The sequence below is a fragment of the Drosophila montana genome, unplaced genomic scaffold (genome assembly GCF_035044405.1).
Source record: "Drosophila montana isolate Dmon_TW-CO22-7 unplaced genomic scaffold, ASM3504440v1 contig_3218_1, whole genome shotgun sequence".
Classification (NCBI taxonomy): Eukaryota; Metazoa; Arthropoda; class Insecta; order Diptera; family Drosophilidae; genus Drosophila; species Drosophila montana.
In genome coordinates this window covers 642,554-665,423 of record NW_026998098.1, presented here as the reverse complement: position 1 = coordinate 665,423, position 22,870 = coordinate 642,554, and the positions used below count along the sequence as shown (strand labels likewise).

Here is a 22,870-nt window from a genome sequence, read left to right as displayed (position 1 = left end):
TATATGTACATACATACAAACATATGCAGGCATACATATGTATGTATTAATGCGTGTGCCTGTATCATATGAACACAATAAAGCATAGACAAACTGGCAGCTGGTAAAAATAATAAATACCTTCATGTGCAAATTAAAAACAAACTGAAAACTATACAAAGCAATGAAAAATGCCTTTAGCAAACATTAAACAAAACAATAAACATTTAAAAATGAGGTAAAATAAAAAACGCCGGCTCCGCACTTGACTGAGTGGAGCGAGAGAAAAAGAGCGAGGCACAGAGAGAAGCACGTCATGTTACAGTGGGACGAGAATAATTGGCATAGCCTCATTTCAACATCACAATATGGTGTGCTAAATGGACTAAGGCAAATAGAGATGTGAAGCAGCGTCAGTGATAATATATTCCAGCAGGTAAGCCGATCCTTCTTGTGTCTAATTATTATTTAGAATATAGTTCAAAAGCTTTCACAAATCGTACTTTCAGGCATACGCCCATCAAACTAATTTTAGATAAATAAATGAAAAATATATGTGGCTCGGAGTAAGTTTTTGTGAAAGCTAAAGAAACTCTAAATTTTTCTAGAATATCGATAGTTGTATAACATTAACCAAAACAATATAATATTTAAGTCTGTCCCTCTCTAGCTAAGCTTTCAGACCACTGTGCATTATTAAAGCATATTGGATGCTCTCTCCCTCTCTCAGAACACGCAACACAACCCAAGCCCGCCCACTGTACCAGCGGAGAGACGATAAAGAATAGAGAAAAGTGAGAGTTTTAGGCATGCCGCAATGCTTGCAACCTACTTGAAACCTTCGTCAGTTGCCACACGACAGGACAACCGCACGGGCAGGCCGAACCAGAAGCGTAACGCAATGCAGCAAAGTTATAAATTACTGAAAAGCAATCCGTGAGTGGAAGAGTATCTGAAAGATACACTCGCAGTAGCACAGTAGCAGCTAGTGAAGCCAAATTAATACTAATTAAAGCGCAGCGTGCGATCTACCGGGCAGCTGCTCGCTAACTCTCATTCTCCCAGCGCTCTCAGAATGTGTTAATTCTCTTTGCGAAAAGTGCTCGTATCTTTGTATCTGTATCTGAATACGGCCCATGCCATTGCGTACTCTCAGCAGCGTACCCCGCCGCCAGTGGGCGAAAGACGCAACTGCCGACTGTCGACTGCTGTGAGCTGCTACGACCTTGCAATGCCCTTGAATGGCACTCTTATTGCGACCAAGTCGCCGTCGTTGCCACTACAACTGGCGGTGCTGCCACGGCTGCCACGACGAGCGCTGGCAAAATACAGAAATGGATTTAAATTGAAATTGAATTTTTGTACATCGTATTTGGTGTGAGCTGTTGTAACTCGCCGTGCTTGCCATCACCACGAACAGAACCGACGGTGCAGCTCCTTTTTTTACAATTTTAACTTAACCCTAGCGTCGCGTGTGTGAACCAGAGCGCCGCATAAATACCAAAAATAAAGCCAAATAAAATGAAAATACCCTAAACATATCGCCTTGAAGACAGTGCACAATACAACTTCCTTGTTAAAAGTGTTATCCAAGCAACTAGCGCCATCTGTGGGCCCGAACCGTGTTTTCTCCGAGAGTGTGTGCGTGTCTGGGCACTAAAAGTGAAAGTTCAGGCAAACGAAATCCTTCGTTAGCCCCATTCGCTGGGTCACTTCCTTGGCACAGTTTTAAAGCGGAGGTGTCTACGTATATAACGATACCGAAGCACGCAATACATAGCCAAACATATATCGACGACTTCCACACTATATATACCAGATATATACGCGTGTATATATTCGCTATATATATGTGCAATATTTATGCGACAGCTTTGACAACTCATATTTTTTATTGCTCCATAAACGGGCTGGCCAAGAACTTGGAAATAAAAAAGGAAACCCATTGGAACTAATCAACTTATAGGCAGGTTGGTAATATTTATAATCATAACAGAACAATCGCAATATGCACGCATATTCACATAATCATCGCATGTTTTATAAAAATATTTTGACCGTGTGTAGTTTTGTTGTTCTGCCACAAGTTGGCAACAATCGAATTGTTGTAGTAATAATACATAATTATGAACTAGTACCCGGAGTATACTTTGACATTGAACTTTTTAATGTGGGATCGAATGTGCTTACAAGTGGAACATTATTTGTAATTATTAAAATGGTTTTGTGGAGTGTGACATAATTAAACGAACGTAGATACCACGCTGCTTAATTAACGAACAGAATTCCTGCTTCAAACATCTATTCTTCAATTAATAATATCATAATTGGCTTTGAAGATGCCTTAACAATTCGCCAGACGCAGATATAGAACAGTCAACTCCTTCAAATTAAATCACACCTTTCATCTATTTATCTAACTACCTACCTAATGGCAATCGCCAATAAAAACAAAATCTTCAACTTGCCCTTGCCAATACCTTTTGCAAATAGTTGGGGACTTCTGCCCCACCAGGCTTCAATCATAGCCCATTTAAATCAAAACACGAGCTGTAAGTGAAGCCAATGGAAAGCGAAAGCATGTGAAAATCGAAAGTATCTGTGTCTGTATTTGTATCTGTATCTGTATCTGTGTCTCTGTCTGCTCCAAAACGGCACAAGCGATTTTCGCATTGTTGTTGTTGCTGTTGTTATTATTATTATTATTGTGGCGGTGCTTGGCTTTGTTTGCTTTTGACATTTCGTTGGGTAGCAATGTCATACAAATATAAATAAAATACACGCGCTTCCCCAGCAAAAGAACCACCCACACCAAACACGCACTGACCGCGGCGCACACAGCAATGTATCTGAGAGATACTTGACTACTTAGGGCTATCCATGAACGGAACTCGACATAAAGCGAGGCGCGTGTGAGCCACATAATCTATTGATTGTTTTACCCACCCAAAAACTCACCGACAATCGATTGGGAACCTGCCAAAGACTCAACCGCTCCACCGCTTCGGCTCCTCAATTATGTCGCAACGGACGACGCAAATGCCGCGTGTTACGTGCGACTGTCAATTTGGCTAATTCGCCATATTAAAAAATATATTAATATATATTCTGGGTTATTTATAAAATAAATATCATTCAGCGCTAACAAAGTCAGCTGTTGTGGTTTGTAGAAATTTTTGGCCAATCTTTTGAAGTGGGTGGCACATGAGTGAACAGCTAATAGAAAATTAAACTAAAGTAGGGAAAGTTTATATGTATATACTATGCACAGCAAGATATACATAAATATTTACTTATATATGCAGACAGAGCAAATAATTATGCAAGAACATGTGAATATAATTGAAGGCCGAAAGTCAAATTTTTAATAAATTAGTCAAAGTTAGTTCAGGTCTGTGCTCAGAACACACAGTTTCCCTACTATGCCCGAAATTCCACATCCATTCGATTATGTTATTTTCACCTTCTGTACTCTATATTTGATCTATTTTTATCTGCTTACAACTTAATTTCCGCAAGTACCGCAATTATCCGATTATCTCTCTAATCCCTTGTTTCTGTTATCAATTTGTTGAAAGCTAAACTAAGTACTAGCAGTAGCTAAGCTGTTTACTGATAACGATTCAATAACCGAGCCCAATCCGAACCTAATTGCCGGAACCCTTGGATAATATATTATCTCAATCACAGCGGGAAATGGTTCAGTGTAAGTGGCTCAAATGACAAACATTATTATCGCCGATAAGCCAGATACGTATCATAATTACTATGGGCAGTGCAGAAGATATTGGCAAACAGTTTCTACTTATATACAATAGCCAATTGTTGCATATCGTTGGTGACAGCACTTAGAAGTGAGGGAGACGACATACCCTGGAAAAACTATAGTTGATCGATTAAATTTAATTTATTTGGTTGATTAATTTTAAAAAAATGCTTGCAAATACATCAATCCATTAGAAACAGATTATAGGATTAATAATGGTAAATGTGAAGGAACTCCCTCAGATTCCTAGATTCCTTGCAAGATGCCTAAAGAACTTCTATTCCGTTTTAAGTATTTTCTATTTAAAAAATTGAGCATTCAAGAATGTTCTTGAACAGCTTCCCAGCACGTGTGAATGTTAGCAAAAACAAAGACTCACCTGACTAGCGAGTAGACCTGCTCAATAGTAAGCACATATTTACTCTATAATAAAAATGTAGCAGAGTTGATCATCATGGCATTATGCCCTTTCTCTCTCTCTCTCTCTCTCTGAGGGTAGCAGACAGCGACGTCGCTGATCACGAGCATTTCTCTATGCAAGCGGCTGTCTGACAATGGCAGCGGTACTTTGCGGGCAGAGGGTCGGGCATCTGTCGCTGCAGTTGTCTTACCTTTGGGATGCGGCGATTACGATTACGATTACCCACACAGATACAGTTGCAGCTACAGCTACAGCTACAGCAACAGCTTCAGCTGCAGCCACAGCTACAGCTACAGTTACAGATGCACACACAGGGCACAGACACATCACAGTTGATCAGTGACAGGCCAGACGCTGGCGGTGCGATTTGCTGCGCTTTGATTTAGCTGCCTTATCAATCAGCGCAAGTTCGTTTAATGCCAAAAAAAAAAAACAGAAAAAAAAAACAAAAATCGTATTCAGTGCATGCTCATCACAGTACCACCGCAGACGTGGTGCAGTCGCAGTCCGGGTCCGTGAAGTTCGTTTTCGCTAGTTAATAACGTGCCCATAAAGTACATATTAAGGTTTGTGTCTGAAAACGATCTGGGAACGGGTTACCAAGCGATCCGGCAGCAGTTGGCGTTATGTGAGTAAGAGAGGAATATCGTTCGGTTCGAGTACGATTCGGTTCAGTTCAATTTGGGTCATAAACTGCGCTCTGTTTTCAAATGATTGCTAAAAATAAATGCAAATTGTTATCAACGCTCACAATCGAAACGCCGGCGCGGCATGATTAACTGCGCCCCCGCACCCTTGAAGTCATGTCAGTGACAGGTGAACTCGACACTTACTCAATGCTGAAATAATATATCTGATATGATATCTCCATAAATACACTCCATAAATATCTCCTAAAAACTGCAACATAACAAATGGCGTCCCATCAAAAGGCCTTGACAGTGAAGAATATTTTATTTCCTGTGTGTCTTAGTGGTTCAGTCATTTAGGAAATTGAACAACTAAGATCCGGGTTCGAATTCCTGGCTAGTGTTTGCAAGTAGCATGGTCTTAGCCGAAGGCCAAGCATGGCTAGTGCTAAACTGATGTTAATAATTCATAACTATATCCTATAATCACAATTACAGTACTTAATATTAAAAATAAAAATTCCAATAATATTTATAATAATAATATAATAACGTATTGTGGATTTTCAAAAAAGCACAAATTAAAAAGAAATATATTTTAGATATAGTCCTATGCAGCTCCTCTTTAGCTGGGAAGCACTCACTTAAGCAACAGCTGAATATGACTCTGGTTACTTCGATACAAATACTTAAAAATAATAAATGAATGTCGTTTCATAAATGCCACATAACCTGAAAAAGGCATAATTTAACCAAGAGTAATACAATGGCTAATGTCGCTATACTCATTAAGACTTTTATTCAGACCTAAAATATCTACGCACTTTGCAAAAGCACTCTTCATTTCAGTACTGGCAACTTATTACAGAGACGCATTAGATTATATATGTGTATATGTGTATATATATATATACATACCTCAGACAGAACAACCAGAGTCGAAATCTGTTAAATTGTTGTCTACTCAGACATCATATACAAGTTATATATAGAAAGAGCTATTTATATTTTTACAAAATCAAGCAACTACAAAATGCATTATCATCCTTGAGTAGCAGAAATAAAACACACCTGAGCGGGACACAAATTTGCTAAAATAGTTGTTAACATTTTGAAATTTGTTCTATTAGTCAAATGCCTATAATAGGGGAAATTCACAACGTGTTAAGCTCAGGGAATAGACAGCTGGACGTGAAGCAGTTGAAAATGATTTTTTTTATTGCCAGCTTTAATGGGTCCAGCTAAATTGGACTGCTAAATTCACAGTTTCGACTAACTTTTAGCTGCAAATGAGATTTCAAATGAGTTTCAAAGAAATATTCCCAGTTTAGTTAATTTACCTACTAGTTGTGTGCACTTTCTCGGTGTATATATTTATTAGACTTGACCTTCGGTCGAATAGCAATATGTCTTTTAACTTTAAATTGGCACCTCTCTTTTATTATTTGCCTGCCTGTCAGTTCAGCTACTTTGACCACAAAATAAAGTTAACTAATCAAACATTATGCAAAGTTATTTTTGATTGTACATATGTGCTGCTAGAATGCCACTTTAGACACATAAACATCAATTGATCAACACGCCTGGCCACACATTTGGCCCAATTTAATTCAATTAAGCTGCTTATGGGTGGCACCACAAACGGGCCTGAGAAGTATCTAACTATCTTTTGGACAGTGCGTGCCATCTAGACTCTCGTCGCAGAAATACGCACTTGCAAGCCGGCGAACATTTTGAGCTAACCATCAAAACAAAGCATAAATTCGTCGGAAAAGCACTATAAATTTTAATGCCATGAGTTAAACGAAAAAATATAGTTGAACAGAAAAGAGATAAAGCAAAACGGAAATGTTCTTTTTAGAAAAATACACATGCGTTGTTCAATTTTTATTTTTGGCTCATTTTTAGCAATTTCTAAGTTTTGGATGATCTGCATTTATTTTATTTATAAATCGCCGACTCTATATATTACCATAGTATATGACGTTTATTTCTATATATTATTCTTTAAACTGATAATTTTTTTCTTATTATGAGTTTTCGGTATATATAGTGAAAACTGCGCGTGTGTCTTTTCGCTTTCTAAGATAGTTTCTATGCTAGTACATTGAACTTGGAAAATGTTGAATGTTGAGAAAGTAGCTAAGGAAAATCTAGTTAACTGACTGTGGTCATATTTCTTCTTATGTTCTTATTCTTATATTTATCCTTTTTGCTTTTTACATATTACAAAGATTTCCAATCATTTTTGATTTTCAGTATCTTATATTTAATTAATATTCTGTCTTAATATATATTTGAATACTGTCAGCTTGATTCTGTCCGATCTTTAATTTTTGAAAGTAAATTAACAATTTTTATGAACCAAATCATTTGATAATTTCAGAAATTATTTTATATAAATGTGTCGTTACTTTTGCTATATCTGTCCCTCTCTCTCTCTCTCTCTCTCTCTCTCTCTCTCTGTCTCTCTGCCTATGGTGCACACTCTTTCCGCTTTCTTCCTTTGCATTTTCGGTATTTTGCGCGTCATCTGCCGCCGCCCAAAACGCATTTAGCCAATTGGCCCTGGTCCAAAAACAATTTTATTTTGTCTATATAAAAAAGGGACTGAAGCCAAGTGAATGGGACGCCTCTTCGGGCAATATCGCTGCAACGGCGCGTACTCGCAGTGGTAGCGCCGGGCAATATGCAGCCGCAGGTGGGGCAGGCTATGAATCACAAATATGTCAGAATGGCATATGCCTAAGTAGAGCCCCTAGATAATACGTATGGGTCTTTGATAATTGTGCAGTGCAGTAAAATGTATTTAAAGCAGATCGCTTTTGACCTCCTTAATCGATCGATTGTCAGGGACGGCCATCGTTTTATTTATTTACAAATTCTCTCGCTGCCTTTGGCAAAGTTTAAATTCAATTTTTATTATTTTACTGCTCAATTAAAGCTTCCTATGCAGGCTGCCAAAAAAAAAAAAAAACCAAATAAAAGCTTACACGCAAAACGAAAAAAAAAAATAGAAAAAATGTCGCAGATCAGCGCAAAGTTCAAGGCCAATTAACAACGTTGCGATTGGTGCATTCTCTCCTCTTCTTTTGGGTTGGGCTATCTGAATTGTTTTACCATTTAGGGGCGTGTCTATATCCACCTGATCAGGCGAGCACGTGTCACCATTGAAAAACAATAAAATACAAACCACATGCCAATTGTACTTTGAAAACAATCCGCATAAGGTATTTATCAATTCTCTTTGGGGTGCCTTTATTAGTATTTAACCAAAGTTGGATTTGACCAGTGCTATTTCGAAAACAATAACAAAACTACTTGCCAATTGCCGTTTCAAAAGAAACAGCGTTAAATTGATTTAAATTTATTTAATACAAATATGTAAAACTTTTGGAATTTAGATTTCATTAGCATGAAAGAACCTGTCGCGCGTTAATCATATTATATAATGGATTTTTAAAGTGTATATACTTTCACATATATTTAGTGAAAGGCACACAAATCACTGGCAGCTGAAATATATTTAATGAATAAAAAATAAACAATTGATTGTGAAATTACATATTTGAATGAACTGTGGAAATGCGAAAAATGCACAAGTGCAAATGCCATCTGCTCGTAATACCCAAAATAGGCTATTTAAATTATTGACAGGCAGCTAAAAGTTGAATCGGTTGCCAAATGAAAAACGCTCTGCAAATTATAAAAAATAATTGCCAGCTGTTTTCTCAAAAAGAGAAAGCATAACATTTTGAGTAAATTTATTTGTTTACTTAAGAAAATCTTTGACTGTTTCTTAGCCTTAGGCAATAAACGAAAATAATATTGTGATACACGTCATCTACGTATATACATATATACATATTCTTATATATATCTGCATATTTGTTTTGCAGCATCGTTGCAATTGCCGACGTTGGCCCCCACCGCCTCGCAAATTGACGTGACGTAAATGAATGAGCCCGGCGATATACCATTAACACACAGTAGCACGCCGGACAACAGGCCGCCCTGCAGCATTATCTCAATAATACCAAACATAGGGATGTCATCATGCCGTGGACGTGCCGAGGCATTCGCGCGAAGTTTGTCCACAAAGCTGCGCACCTTGGGATCACAGGTGAGTTGAGAATACTTAATCCATATCTGGCCAGGCTATCGCACATGCGATATATATTTGGGTTTCTTAAAAATATCAATACTTACTCATATAAGAGTTTGTTTCCGTTTATATTAATTTTATTTGGCTGCAAATCCAAGAAAAAGGTCTTTCGGGTCACGGTTTGTTCTTGATTCAAGCTTCACATTGAGAGTTTTTCTTCAGAATTGTAATTCGACATTTCAGTATTATTTATACAATTGCCCGTTGTATTGAGAGTATGTCAAGCTATACATATTTCCATAAACAAGATAAGGGCTAGATTCGATCTGTACCCAAAAATTTGCAACTACCCAACATGTTTGGATAAGTGCAATTGCTGGGAAATTGATTAGTACATGTTTGTAGTTGAAAAATAAATGGTTTGCTTCAAAACAGTTTTGTACCCAAAAATTAAGGAATTTTGGAAAATAATAATATTTTATTATTATATAATAATTATTTGTGTATGCACCTATACCATACCTATATATATTAATGCTTGGATCCAAGCAATCGTATTAGAACCAGGACGAGACTCGACTAGAATGTTCTAAAGCCTCAGTAGTTTTTCTGATTTCAAACAAGTCACATCACATTATAATATTGAAAAAAAAAGCGAAAATGCTTTTACTGCGCAAACCAGCACCGGAAATCAATTCGCTTGCGGTCACATCAATGGGTGCATTTAGACCGATGACACTTCACGAGTATCGGGGTAGATATGTGGTACTGCTCTTTTATCCGGCAAACTTCTCATACGTGTGCCCAACGGAGCTGCAGGCATTTAGCGATCGCGCCCAGGAGTTTCGGAATATAGGCTGCGAGATCATTGGCTGTTCGACGGACAGTCATTTTGCGCACTGCGCCTGGATGATGCAACCACGTAAGTCCGGTGGCCTGGGCGAGATTGACATTCCTCTGTGGTCAGACAAGTCCATGAAGATTTCTCGCGATTTTGGGATGCTGGACGAGAACACTGGTCTGGCCCATCGCGGCATGTATATTATCGATCGACTTGGCGTCGTACGTCATATCTCGGTTAATGACTTGGGTGTGGGACGCAGTGTCGAGGAGTCTCTGCGCTTAGTTCAGGCCTTTCAATTTTCGGATGAGTTCGGCGAGGTTTGCCCGGTTAACTGGCGACCGGGCTCAAAGACCATGAAGCCGGATAGCGCTGGCAAAGAAGAATACTTTAAAAACGCCAGCTAAAAACACACATTTTATAGTTCGATAAAGGAGTGCAAGTAGAATATATTTTTTGCGACACACACAAACACGCTCAATAAATTGGATAATTAGCAAGTGAATAGGAGTTTTTCAGTCGTGCATATTCTTTATGGAAAGAGTTATTATCTTCATTTGAGAATTCAGTTTGGAACAGATCAATGTGGGACCAGAAAGAGAATTTCTTTGGATTGCGGAAAACTAAATGCCCTTGGAAAAATACAAAATTATTAAAAAATAAAATAAAGTGCTTTTTAAAATAGAATTTTAACCAATTTTTCCTTCAATTCATATCCTTTTCTTGAAATGCAGGCAAACGAGGAGGGCGCCAATGCAGAGGATGAACCTATTATAAATGGCGGCAATACCAACACCTGGGTAAATGCACACGAATCGGAACAGACTGTCACCGATCTGCAGCCGCTGCGTCATGAGTCAGATTCATTTTTTGACTTTGACTGCGAGCTGGAATCGCCAGGCAGTCCAGTGGATGAGTGCGAGTACCTGCGTCTCATAGAAACCGCCTCGAATACGCCGCACAACTCCACGGCCGAGTCTGGCTATGCTTGCGCCTCGGCGGCTAGCAGTCACAGCAGCACAGATGGTCCCTACTTTGATGCGGCGGGCGGGAGCAGCAGCAGCACAAGCAATGTGCCAAATGAGCTGCCGCTGGTTACCACACAGCCGCAGGCGGAGCGCAGCAAGTTGCCGGCAACGGAGCTCAAGGAATATGTTAACACATTGCAAATGAATGGCACTCATGAGCCTCTGACAAATGGTGATCAAAATGAGGCGACGGAGGAGGAGGCGGAGGAGGAGATGGTAGGCGCAGTGGAACCGAAACAAGAGGAACAAGCAAGGGAGAGCGATGATGAGACGCTGCTGCAGGCACAAATACTAAGCGAACTGCAGCAGCACAGCGATAGCATCAAGAGCACTGGCAACGGTTGCAGCCAGGAGCAAACGGAGCAGGCGCCAGTTGAGGAGGAGCCGGTGTTGGTAAATGGTCACGTAGATCAGCCAGAAGAGAAGCTGCAACAACTTGAAGATGACAAGCTAGTTCCGACAATTGCGGAGCAGGAACAGAGAGAGCAGGAAGCACAGCAGGCGCCAGAGAGCGGCGGTATAGATGAGGTAGACAAATGCACAGAGGGCATGCTAACTGTGGACGTGGGACTGGCACAACTGGAACAGGCTCAACAGGATGCCACAGAGGCGATTAACGCAGCTGAGAAACCCATTCAAAGCCATGGCATAGACACCACAGATGACGAGGACGACTGTCGACCGCAACGCGTACGACGATGCTCCTCTTTGAAAACGGGCAAAACGCCGCCGGGTACGCCGGGACGCAAGAAAATTGTGCGCTTTGCTGACGTGCTTGGCCTGGATTTGGCGGATGTGAAAACATTTCTGGACGAAATACCAACCATACCGAAATCAGCGTTTGAGGATCTGGAAATACTTGAGTCAGAGCCACCAATGCAGCTTGGTCCCAAATCGGACAAACTGTTGATGCCGCTGTTCCAGCAGCCGGGCGGACTGCCCACATTCCTCGATGCGGTGCGCGAGAAGCAGGTGTCGCTGGAGAATGCCGCTGTCACCGATAGCATCAATCAGACAATCTCCGGTTCGGTGCGTGTGCGCAATCTGGACTTTCATAAATCAGTGCATGTGCGCTACTCGCTGGACGGCTGGCGCAGCTATGCGGATCTGCAGGCCAACTACGTGGAGAACTCCTGCGATGGCTTCTCCGACAAGTTCACGTTTGTGCTCTTTGGCAATTCGCTGCATGTCGGACAACGTCTGGAGTTTGCCGTGCGCTTTCAGTGCAAGGGTCAACAGTTTTGGGATAGCAATTATGGCGCCAACTACTGCTTCCAATGCTTGCCCAGCTCGAATCACGTGGCATCGCCGGCGTCTGTGACGAATAGCGCCGTGCAGTCGCATCATGGCAGCAATTTGGTCGGCATGCTAAGCCCCACGGCGGGCGATGCCTGGTGCAGTTCGTTCTACTAATGTATATATGTATCTATATATATATAAATATATATATGTATATATATATATATATATAGTTAGTAGCAGTTTGCGGGGGCACTCCGAGGAGGCAGTAGACGACGCGGACGCGGGTCGTTGCAGTCAACGCCTAAAGGCAGTGCGCCGTCAATGCTATTGGACGTCATTAACTGGTGTCGGCCTTGACGGCGTGTGCTGGGGCGTCTGCCACACCCAGAGATCAGAGATCAATACTATATAGAGAGAACGGTGCAATCCACCAAAACCCATCCCAACAGCCCAGCCCAGCCCATGCCTCTCCCTTGTACGTACATGTATGTAAGGCAAATGTTTATATTTTTATAGAGTGGAATAAAGTAATGCTGGCAAAGAAGCAGAAGAAGGAGGACCAGAGGCAGCGGCTTCTATAACCAGGCGAATAAAGTAAAAGTTAAGAGTGGCCCGAACAAAATACGAGTGAACAGAGCCAGCAAAGTGCGAAAGAATCCCAATGATAGTTAATAGTCTTACGTTATAAGAAGAGCAAGTGATAACTAATGATGTTGATGATGATGATATAATGTTGATGATCAATGATTAATGATGCATAATGAACACTTTTTAATGTCTACCACAATTTTAATTTCTATAGTTCTCTTATACTATATACACAATATACATATTGGTTTATGCATTGTTCAGGCATGTGGGGAGGACACTAATGTGGGGATTCACGTGAGAGAACGTATCAAGTTTCTCTAATCGGAATCTGTTTACTACCTGCTATTGTTCCAATATGCAGCAAATAACCAACTTTGCTTTTCTAGTCAAACCAAGCTTTACCATAAGACTTTAAAAAGGCTATATACATTAGCTATATGCAAGGAGTAAACAGCCTAAGCCGAATCTCTTGCCAAACCTCGTTAGGAATGTGCCAATAGTTGCGCATTTAACTCCATGACACCAAATGCTTGCGAATTATATAGATTGCGACTGTGCAAGATCTATGATAAATAGTTACAGTTACAGAATTTCCTACCCCTACACGTACTGAACAATCGTTTTTTGCTATGCCAAAAATAATAATTATTATTTTGTTTTCGATCAAATGTTAACATTTTCTTTTTATTGTTTAATTTAATTTTTGTGTTATTTTTTTATTTAATTCGATTTATTTTACGATTTCGATATTTTCTTTATGTATATGTTGATGCATAATATTATATACATATAAACGATATACATACATACAACATAATATATAAAAAATATACAAAATAAAAAAATATAAATTTTAGTTAAATTTTGTGGCTTGTTTTCGTTTTTAACTTTTAAGTTTAAGAATGAGGTTCATCAACAAAAAGGATTGGTGTTATCATACTATATAAGTATAATACAAATAATATCTCGATATATGACAATTGTCCAAAACTTCTGATCCACACCAATAGCCTATATATCAGGGAGAGCCAACAACCTAACACTAAAGAATTAATTATTAAAAACAAAATAACGAAAGTAAAACGCAGCTACCTCAAGGTTTTTCAATTGGAAAACTTCGTAAAAGTTAAACAACAAAATATATAAATAATGTTATATATGTTTATTGCATAGCAAACATGTAAAGATACCAACCTAATAAAAAACTAACTTTAAAAGTTACAAACTATTTATACAAACTATGACAGAATCTATGTAACCGCGAAAAATATAAATAACTTCGCATAAATGGTGAACTTTTCAAACGCCCCACAGTAAAGCCCCATTAACTATTAGACTGAAGTGTGAGTATGACAGCAGTGACCCCCAAAATGTTTTTGACTATATAATATATATGCATGCTTATAAGATTTGCCTAGAAAGTTCCAAGGAACATAACCTTCTGGTACGGAATATTAAAGTTTGTTTGTGTTACGGGGCAAAGCTTGCATGTTAAATGTCAAAACTAAAAATATAAATAAATTACTTTTCCCGGTATAATTTTACTTTTACGTGTTTTGGGCGGAACAAAGTGTAACGGCAGTTGAAGGACATTTTGTAACCTATAGGAATGCCCATTAGTTAATAGCCTGTTGACCCAGCACCGCCATCTTCTTCAGGTGGTCATGGCGTTGCCACCTTGTCAGACATGCGCGCTGTTTATTTACCCTGCCATCAGTCAAGCTGTCCCCTTGCAAATGCTCAATGATATGTTGAGAATTTCGCTAGAGTGTTGTACAATTCAGCTTTGAGTTTCATCATAAAAAACGGTTTATTTTATTTATAACAAAGCGGTTCTTATGGAAGTTTTAAAATTAGTTACTTATTAATATAAATACAAAGTGCTCTTTAAAAATAATGTTCCTGCATGGAAAACTCTATATTTATGAAGTGTAAATAAAAGCATTCGGGACGAAAATTTCCCCCAGTTTATTATGAACTCTAGCTAAAATATCGGTTAGTCTTAAAAGTGTTTGAAATGTGAAACAATGAAGAACAGAAGACCAATGAAAAATTTGAGAAACCAAGAAAATGACACTATAAACAATACCAGCAACCATTAGCAAACTTCATCCTCCATGGTCGGCTCCTCATCATCTGGCTGCGAGACGCTGACCTCAGCGAAGTCGTCCTCGACGCTGTCCACAAAGCTTGAGACTCTGCAAACAATGAAACAAGCATTTTAATTGGAGTCTAATTTTTTACATGTGGCATGTGTCACTTTTCGAAATCGCATTGTGGCAGCAGGCCCTCGTCCTTGAAGTGACCGGCTCCTCCGCCAAATCTAAGCAGCGTGCAGAGACGCAACAGAGCCAGGAGCAGCAGAAACATACCAGCCACATAGCTCAGCCAAAGATTGTGGGGAAAGAGTATCAGTGCCACGCCCATGGCGACATATATGGGCGCCGGCCGCCAACCACCCAGCAACGTTGACAAACGCCAGCAGTCCAGACAGTAGGAGGAGCTGTGGTAATTATCGCTGAAAATTAAAAATAAATAAATACATATGCGCATGCATTCAATTTATGACCTTCTTCTACGGGTTGAGCAACTTACTCGCCGCACTGGAGCTGCAGAAATATGGTTATCAGCCATTTTAACTCAATGAACAGCACCAGCAAAGCTGAAAAACTGGCCAAGCATTAAAATTTTATGATCCATGACTAGCAGAGCATCAGAGCTTCTTACAATATAAAGAGGCCCGCCTGATAGCCATGCATGTAGACATCAACGCCCACTCCGCAGATAACTGAAATGAAAAATGACCACAAATTGGCTGTTGGATGCTCAAGAAATTGGTATTGGGCGGGGATGTGTTATGAGTTTTTCGTGTTGTAGAATATGCGTATTAAACAATATAGGATTGTGTCTACACAAATATTATTTCATCCAGACTTCGATGGGCCATAAAATATGCCAAAACGCAAATATGTAATCTAAGTAACATTGATGAGACAAAGCCGAATGTGCGAGGGTAGTCGAAAAAGTTTTGGAACTATGGAAGAGGATATTTGATTTTAGAAATGCAACAAAATGAATTCGTTTTCTTTAGAAATGAGCTTCAGCCATGTTCAACTATCCACAATAAACTAAAGAAAAGGCAAACGTGCTACAAATATCAAAAATTATAAAAACCTTTAGAATAGATTTATCTATTATGAAGGCTTAAATTAATAAAACTCTATTTATTATTAAATACTTTAAACATTTTACTATTTCCTGAACAGTAAATAATTCGTGATTCATTTGATCTATATTATGTAGAAAATGAATATTTACAAATAGATTTCTCATCAGCCGCACGCATTTCAGAACTTCTTTGACTGCCCGCTTTTCATAGCATATGTATAATATTCTAACCAAATTATGCCTAGAAGCGTTTAATTTCATTGTGTAAAATATGACTAGGACTACAGCAACAACAACATAAACAAAGAGATGCCAAACAAAAACAAGAAATGCGAAAATCTACCGAAAATTCAATCTAATTAAGTTGTTATTGTATGCGCCGGGAAAACAAATTCGATTAGACTGCAGATAAAAGGCAAATGAGGTTAGACCAAAATCCACAACAAAAACCAAAGCCAAACCAATTACATTAAACGCTTCGAGAACGAAAAAAAAAAAAGTCAATGAAACGTGCGTCCAGAGAAAATCAAATAAAAACTAGGCAAAAATTATGCGCTGCTCTCTAGTCGATTAAGAAGGGGCAGGGGCATCCCAGCTAAACTTTTCTGGTTTTTTTTTTTGCGTCGCCATATTTTGGAGGAGGGTTTCCAGTAAACTGACTGGCGCCAGAAAGCCAACAACAAAAATCATTGTATGGGGGGCAAACACTATAAAAGGGTGCACTTGGCAGGGATGTGCAAGTGCAGCTGCAGAAAAAAAGGGCCAATGTCTCGTTAATGGCCCTGAGAGAGCATTCTTTTTTATCCGATTTTTGAGCATCACGCAGCGTTGAGGTTTATGAACTGTGAGTTCTTCCGGCCTGCATGCATAATGCAGACCCAGACTTTGTCTAAACAAAAACAATATGGTTGGCAAATTATTTTGAACTTGACCCAAGTTGTAGCTGCTGCTGCTGATGCCGCGGACTTAACCAGTGCTCATTTATCATACGTCCCAGTTGGGACTAGTCAGGCTCGCTTAAGGACTGTTGCTCTATTGAAAGCTGCTATTAGAAGTGCATTAGACGAGGCATACAGATGATACTCCTGGGAGTGATGGCATGACAAGCGGCAAAGCTAAATTTAATAAATGTAGCATATGCAAAAGTGTTTGGGGCAGATTATAAATTGCATTCAAATGGGGAATAGATGAAGTGGCTCGCATGTTGCATGCAACTCGCTTCATCTTGCTGAACAGTTTTAAATATTTTAAATTTAGTTTGCAAAAAGAAGTGCACTTCATTAATTATGATTTTAAGGAACTTTTCTAATTGAGTTCATTTTATTTACATACATATACCTTTAAGTATCTATGGGACCTCTAAGCGCAACAGAACTCGAATTTTGAATTAGGTCTTCCCGTAATTTCACAATTACAATATTTACCCAAGCGCTTTCTCTTAAATTTAATTTATACTTAATTAAATTTTTAAATTAGCTTTTAACATTCTGGAGTTTTATGTATGATAAGTGTTCTATTACACGATGAACCCCTTTGCCTTATCATATATTATGTGCTACCTGTATAAGTTATATTTAGCTCATATTCTTCCACTTGAATCACTTCCGATTTATGGTTGTGTGCGTAAGTGTGTGTGATGTGTGGGTGTGTGCGTGTGTGGGTGTGTGCGTGTGTGCTTGCACTTGTGCTTACCGAATGAAGTCAGCAGACCAAAAACCCTTATCACAGGACGTAAACACTCACAAGGCTCGGCCGGCTGGCGGCAGCGGCGACGACGTCGTTGCAATTGCTCGTGTTGTTGATGTGGTTCACTCATGGCTCACAATATATATTTCAATGTATTTTTTTTTTTAATAATAAACGTTTTAGTTGCACATATCCCGAAACAAGAGCCAACAGATTGGCAGCCCAGTGGCCACGTTAATACATCAGCTAATACTCGTACACCAGCAGAGCTCAGCAGGGCTTAGCTCAGAAGACACATTGTGTTGTGCATTGAATATAAATCAAGTGAACTTTTACGGCAACGTATCCAATTTCTTGGCAAGCAACCGACCGACGATTGCCAAGGATAGCGACACTAACAACAACAACAACAACAACGAAAAGCAAAAAAACACAAACAATAAGCAGCTCGTTACGCGTTTAAATTTCAGCATTAACTTTGAGCCAGCGTACGCTGCGTATGCGTAATGCGACCGACACTCTCTACGTTTCCACGTATAATTCGTTTTCCTTTTCAACGCATTTAATCACAATGCCACTTTGTGTGTGCGTCTGAGTGTGCTTGTGTGTGTGTGCGGCAACTAATGGCTGCAAATTACCGTTAACATGCAGCATTCATTTACCCCGCACACCGCAACGCACGCAGAACGTCAACCACTGACTTTTTAAAATGTCCGCCAAGTTTGTGCAGGTGCCACTTGCCACTTGACTTTAGAGCCAAAAGCCGAACCCGAGTCGTATTCAGAGTCGGAGTACCCTAAACAACGTCCGCACGCTTCTGGCAGCGCCAAGTGAATGAATAGAGCAATCGTCCTTAGTCGCCTTTCAGGCTGCCTGACTCTGACTCTGTGGGCCACAGCAAGCGGCCAGCGTGCCAACGGGATGCCCTACTTTGTGAAGTACTTACTATTTGATTGATTCTGCGCTGAGCTGTAAATCAAAATAATAGTACACTCCAATGCGCATATAAGTGTGCTTTCCACAACCAAATCAGTTTATTTTTTAAATTATTAAAAAAAGCCTCTTCCATCGTTATTCAAGATAGGTTCTCTGTTTAAAAGCTACCTCGATTAAAGTTAACTGGATTCACATATTGTTGAAGTGGAACCAACATTAAATCAAGCATTTTATGGCATAACTAAGAGCTTGACATCTCAAAATTGTCTTAATGTTGCCATAAACTATTTTTATTAAAAAGACAGCGGCTGCCTCCTGTCTTTTATGCCGACTCTCAGTTCCTTTGCTTTTTTTTGTCACGTTGCCCTGCGTGTTGTTGTTGCTGCTGCTGCTGGTGTGTTTTCCATGCTTCAGCTGCCTGCCCTTGTGCCCCACCCGTTGTCCTCACCCTGTTCAACACTTTGTATGTTTGTTGGCGTCGTTTCAGTAATTTTCATAACTGGCCCACTGCGTGGCCAAGGCGAGGGGCGCTGCTGCCACGCGAAGCAGTTGACAATTGCGCCATCTACGCAGAGTTGTGGACAAAAACATTTTCGGCAGTGAAAATGCCAGCATCCCATCCGCCCCCACCCTGCTCCTCCACCATACACATTAAACACAGGAGTAGTTGGGGAGTAAATATTTTTTTAGCCTGCTTCAGGTTTTGTCTACAACTTCTGGATCTCTCATCTGTTAGCTATGAGCATTTTCGGAACTAAGAAGCCATCGTGCTGTTTGCCTTATGCGCCATTAATGTCATCTTTGCTGGTACAACGTGGCGTATGCGCAATGCTAATGATGCTTCTTATTTAGCGAAGTCCTTACGCCGTTTCATTATCTTGCTGATGCCCGCCACCATGGCCACCTCGGGCAGTGCGAGCTTGGCATCCTCCTGGAAGTCGCAGCGACGCGTCAGATGCAGCCATGTCCGCTCTGGGTTCAGGGAGAGCGGCATTTGGAGCCAGCTGACATAGTCGATCTTTAATGAGCCCGTTAGCAGCTGGTCGAAGGGTGTATTGCCTATAAAGAACATGGACCTCAGCACCGAGAACTTGGCTTCCTGTATGTTCTGGCCCAGCACGCCCTGAAACGGGCTTGGCTCATTGTCGCCCGTGCCCAGTTGCTCGAGCAGCCAATCCTTGTTGAACTTCAGATAATTATAGAGCACTTTCAGCGCCTGTTTACCTATGTTGGTGGTCAGCACATCGCTGGCTAGCACTTCGGCTATATAATCGGCAATGCCCACATCCAGTTCCATGGCATAATTGGCCGGCGGACTGTGACTCAAGCGCTCCGATTCGGCATTGGTTATGGCCAGGTCATCCATTTTAACGGTGCTAACGGCACTCATGCCGCCGGCTCCGCGGCCGCAGCTGCTGCCGCCGAAATCCGTGTCTAAATTAATGCTCTCCTTGGCTTGCTTCAAAAATAGCTCGATCTGGTCAGTGTGCTTGTCATCCTCATCTACGGAGCAAATCGCTTCCGATAGCGAATAACAAATGGCAGCTTTGTCGACATTTTTGGCTGCCATAAAATTCAAAGATACACATATACACACGTGGAGCTTACAACTCATCCTTGAGACTTACCCTGTTCGTGTGATTCTGCCGTCTTGATGAGCTCCGTGTAGAGAGCTGCGAAAACCACCTGCAGCAACACCGAATCACCCAGTGGACGCGTGGACACTGGTATTATATCCTGCAGCAGGGCTGTTATCTTGTACAAGCCCTCGGGCATGCAATCCCAAATCTCTGAGACGCACGTCAATGCAAGGGACATGGCCTGATACATGCTGGCACCGTTCTCCACGGCATTGATCAGCATCTCGACGACGCAGTCGAGCACTGGGTAAACAAAGTGCATGATGGCCTCCAGCCAAGGGGTGCGCTTCTGGTTCCACACCTGACGCTTGTCCAGGCAATCGCTCCAGCCGCTCACAGCATGCTCCTCCAGTGTCTTGATCAGACAGGACTTGATATCAACAGCCTTGCCCACGGCTACAACCAGGTATGTGAGGGACAGCACAATTTGATAATTCGACTGTCCCACAGGATCTGCATGAATAATATATAAATCCCATTAAGAATCAAGTTAGAGTGACCTAGTCAAGATTGCCCGACTAACAGATGGCCTGACGCAGTTGGAAAGACAGACCGGCTGAGTATAGTAAAAAGAGTTTCTCTTGCCAATTATGACGCACCTATATCCGCCGCTATGGAGTCGGTGACATTGAAGCACTCGCCACGGCAAAGGAAGGCCTCGCATTTCAATGGCGCACCTTCCGCACTGGTAAACGAATGCTTGGCCACATTTTTAAAGTTCTCCGAAGACGGCAAATGCTGCATTAGATGGCGCATTATAATGCCCGTTAGATAGGCATCCCTCATTAACAGAATCTTCAGCAGATAGGACCAGTGTGCCTCCGGAAAGGCCAGCAGCACGCGCAGATCCAATGATATGGCTGTGTTCGTGGTAAGATCAGCAAACTCGGCTACCCACTGGCAGGATTGCTCCTTGGGAAAGTATCGCGGCAGCGCGAAAATAATCCAAGCGCTGGGCAGACCATGACGCGAGCTAAACATTTCCATGTTATCCAGGCCTTTGCGAAAGACCTGTCGCGGGATATAAAGTAGCGAGATGAAGAAGATGCTAATACATAGGTAACCCACCTTAGAAAGGACACCCAAGGGCGCACCACGGAGTAACAGGCAGTAGAAGAGCTCCCTGCATTTGGCATGAATGTCCCGCACGATGACACTCTGATTGCTCAACTGGAGGCCAACATAGGCCTCGCCACTGTCACAGACATGGGGCAACAACTCGGCAATGCACAGCAGCATGTTGCATATGTCCACCAGATGCAGTTGGGCTCGGGCCACGCTGGTCACAATCTGCGTGTAGCGCACCGTCAATACACTGAGCGTCTCATTAAGCATTCCGGCAAAGATTTTCTGTGCCATTTTTGGCGGCACAGAGTTCCAGAGATCGGTTTTGGTACCGCGCATATAATGCCACCACATTTGCACCGTATACGAGCCGCGTTCCGATTCAAAGAACGGCTGAGTGTCCTCCCAATGCAGGCAGTCCGCATCCTGAATGATATACAACAGCAGCAGGCGGCAGTGCAGATCCAGAAGACGTTCAGCCAATGCCTCGGACATCTGGGAATATTGCTTTAGACTTAGCTTCAGGGCGCCACCCTTCTCATCGCCCTTGGGTGGGCATATTGTGGTCGTGGCTGCCTGCATATAGACGCTTAACGAGTTCTTGACCAATGCGGCGGCGCCAATGGTGGCGGTGAGCACCGAGAGATCCGCATGATCCAGTGACTCCTGCGACAGGCGATGTATGTGCTCCAGTAGAAGATCCGCTGATTTAGTTACCAAACCGACAAACTTATCTGGATCGGAGGTCTTAACCGTAACGCTGCTCTGCATCGCATATTATTAGAAACAGGTTAGGACTACCTCCCAAACATTTCCAAGTTTACACTTACGAAATCGCCCTCGTTCAGCTCCTTTTCGGTGTGCAGTAAGCCCGAATGCTTGCGATAGGAAGCAAAGTACTCATCCTCCCACCTGAAGGAAACTAAATTTGGTCAACACCAAAACACCAAAACAAATGTGTCCCTTTTGAGGGCACAGCCTACCAGCGTATTAGTTTTATGGAAGCAAACGATGCATAGCGTGGAAAGTCCAGTTTGCCACCCACAACGCCCGGACAAATGGGCTCCTGCAGCACGCGCTGATGCGTCTGCTCGTGTGGGGCATGTGGCATGTGAATCAAATCGAAATGAGAACGTGAAAACAATGTGTTAACTAGTTTTTTCTCAGAGCTCGCATTGCGGTTATTTTCGGCACCTGATAAAACTCCAAATCTCGCTGCAGCAAAATGGGCACACGGTCCATTAAATTTCCCTCCTCGAGCACCTCCATTTTCTTCTTTTTTTACCTAATCCTTTCAGCTGCAACTGCAACACTGATTGGCCAAAATTATTCGCTATCGAACAAACAGCTAACTTATTTTCAAATGTTGCCAGGACAACCAACAAAATTCATGATGGATGATAAAGCTTGACAGTAAAACTCTAAAATGTTTTTTGCAGTTATCTAAAATGGGATCAGCAAGGAGCATACATTTAAAATTTCGGATCTTACGACCTGTGTAGGTAAATTAATAGGTCATTTCATTATTATATTATATGATATATTATATATATATTTAAAAGACGAACGAGTCTTTTCTTAGCGGCAATCTACTAAACCTTACATTTTTATGAATGTATGTCGGTGATTTCGGCATAACCTGCCTTTAGGTTGGGATCGCAAACTAAGTTTGAAATATCCTTGATCCCAGATTTTTATTAGAGCCTTAGCTAGCTATATATTTTCATATTTTGATGAAATGATTGTCAATTAGTTGCCCATTCTACTGAAAAT

The 22,870-nt window shown here is 41.1% G+C and overlaps 4 protein-coding genes across 5 annotated transcripts; 2 read left to right on the top strand and 2 right to left on the bottom strand.

Moving 5' to 3' along the window:
• Positions 1-242: 242 nt before the first annotated feature.
• Gbs-76A (Glycogen binding subunit 76A) lies at positions 243-12,781 on the top strand. Of its 2 annotated transcripts, XM_064690008.1 has the most exons (4): positions 243-415; positions 710-1,949; positions 8,695-8,918; positions 10,476-12,781. In XM_064690008.1, exons 3-4 carry the CDS (start codon positions 8,751-8,753, stop codon positions 12,180-12,182), a joined length of 1,875 nt encoding a protein of 624 aa, XP_064546078.1. In that variant the 5' UTR covers positions 243-415; positions 710-1,949; positions 8,695-8,750; the 3' UTR covers positions 12,183-12,781. The 2 variants fall into 2 exon arrangements, with proteins under 2 accessions (XP_064546078.1, XP_064546079.1); XM_064690009.1 differs by lacking the exons at positions 243-415; positions 710-1,949 and adding an exon at positions 4,636-4,794.
• On the top strand, positions 9,497-10,246 carry Prx1 (Peroxiredoxin 1). Its single transcript, XM_064690011.1, has one exon. It carries the CDS (start codon positions 9,561-9,563, stop codon positions 10,146-10,148), a length of 588 nt encoding a protein of 195 aa, XP_064546081.1. The 5' UTR covers positions 9,497-9,560; the 3' UTR covers positions 10,149-10,246.
• A 1,708-nt stretch (positions 12,782-14,489) lies between the features above and the next one.
• Positions 14,490-17,862, bottom strand: LOC135433770 (uncharacterized). The gene is made up of 5 exons (XM_064690007.1): positions 17,463-17,862; positions 15,330-15,390; positions 15,198-15,272; positions 14,863-15,120; positions 14,490-14,800 (listed from the first exon to the last, which is right to left on the bottom strand). The coding sequence occupies exons 1-5, from the start codon at positions 17,584-17,586 to the stop codon at positions 14,701-14,703; spliced, it is 618 nt and encodes a 205-aa protein (XP_064546077.1). The 5' UTR covers positions 17,587-17,862; the 3' UTR covers positions 14,490-14,700.
• A 1,254-nt stretch (positions 17,863-19,116) lies between these two features.
• On the bottom strand, positions 19,117-22,208 carry LOC135433605 (uncharacterized). Its single transcript, XM_064689758.1, has 6 exons — positions 22,081-22,208; positions 21,928-22,009; positions 21,101-21,862; positions 20,632-21,043; positions 20,021-20,485; positions 19,117-19,955 (listed from the first exon to the last, which is right to left on the bottom strand). Exons 1-6 carry the CDS (start codon positions 22,206-22,208, stop codon positions 19,237-19,239), a joined length of 2,568 nt encoding a protein of 855 aa, XP_064545828.1. The 3' UTR covers positions 19,117-19,236.
• Between the last annotated feature and the right edge of the window lie 662 nt (positions 22,209-22,870).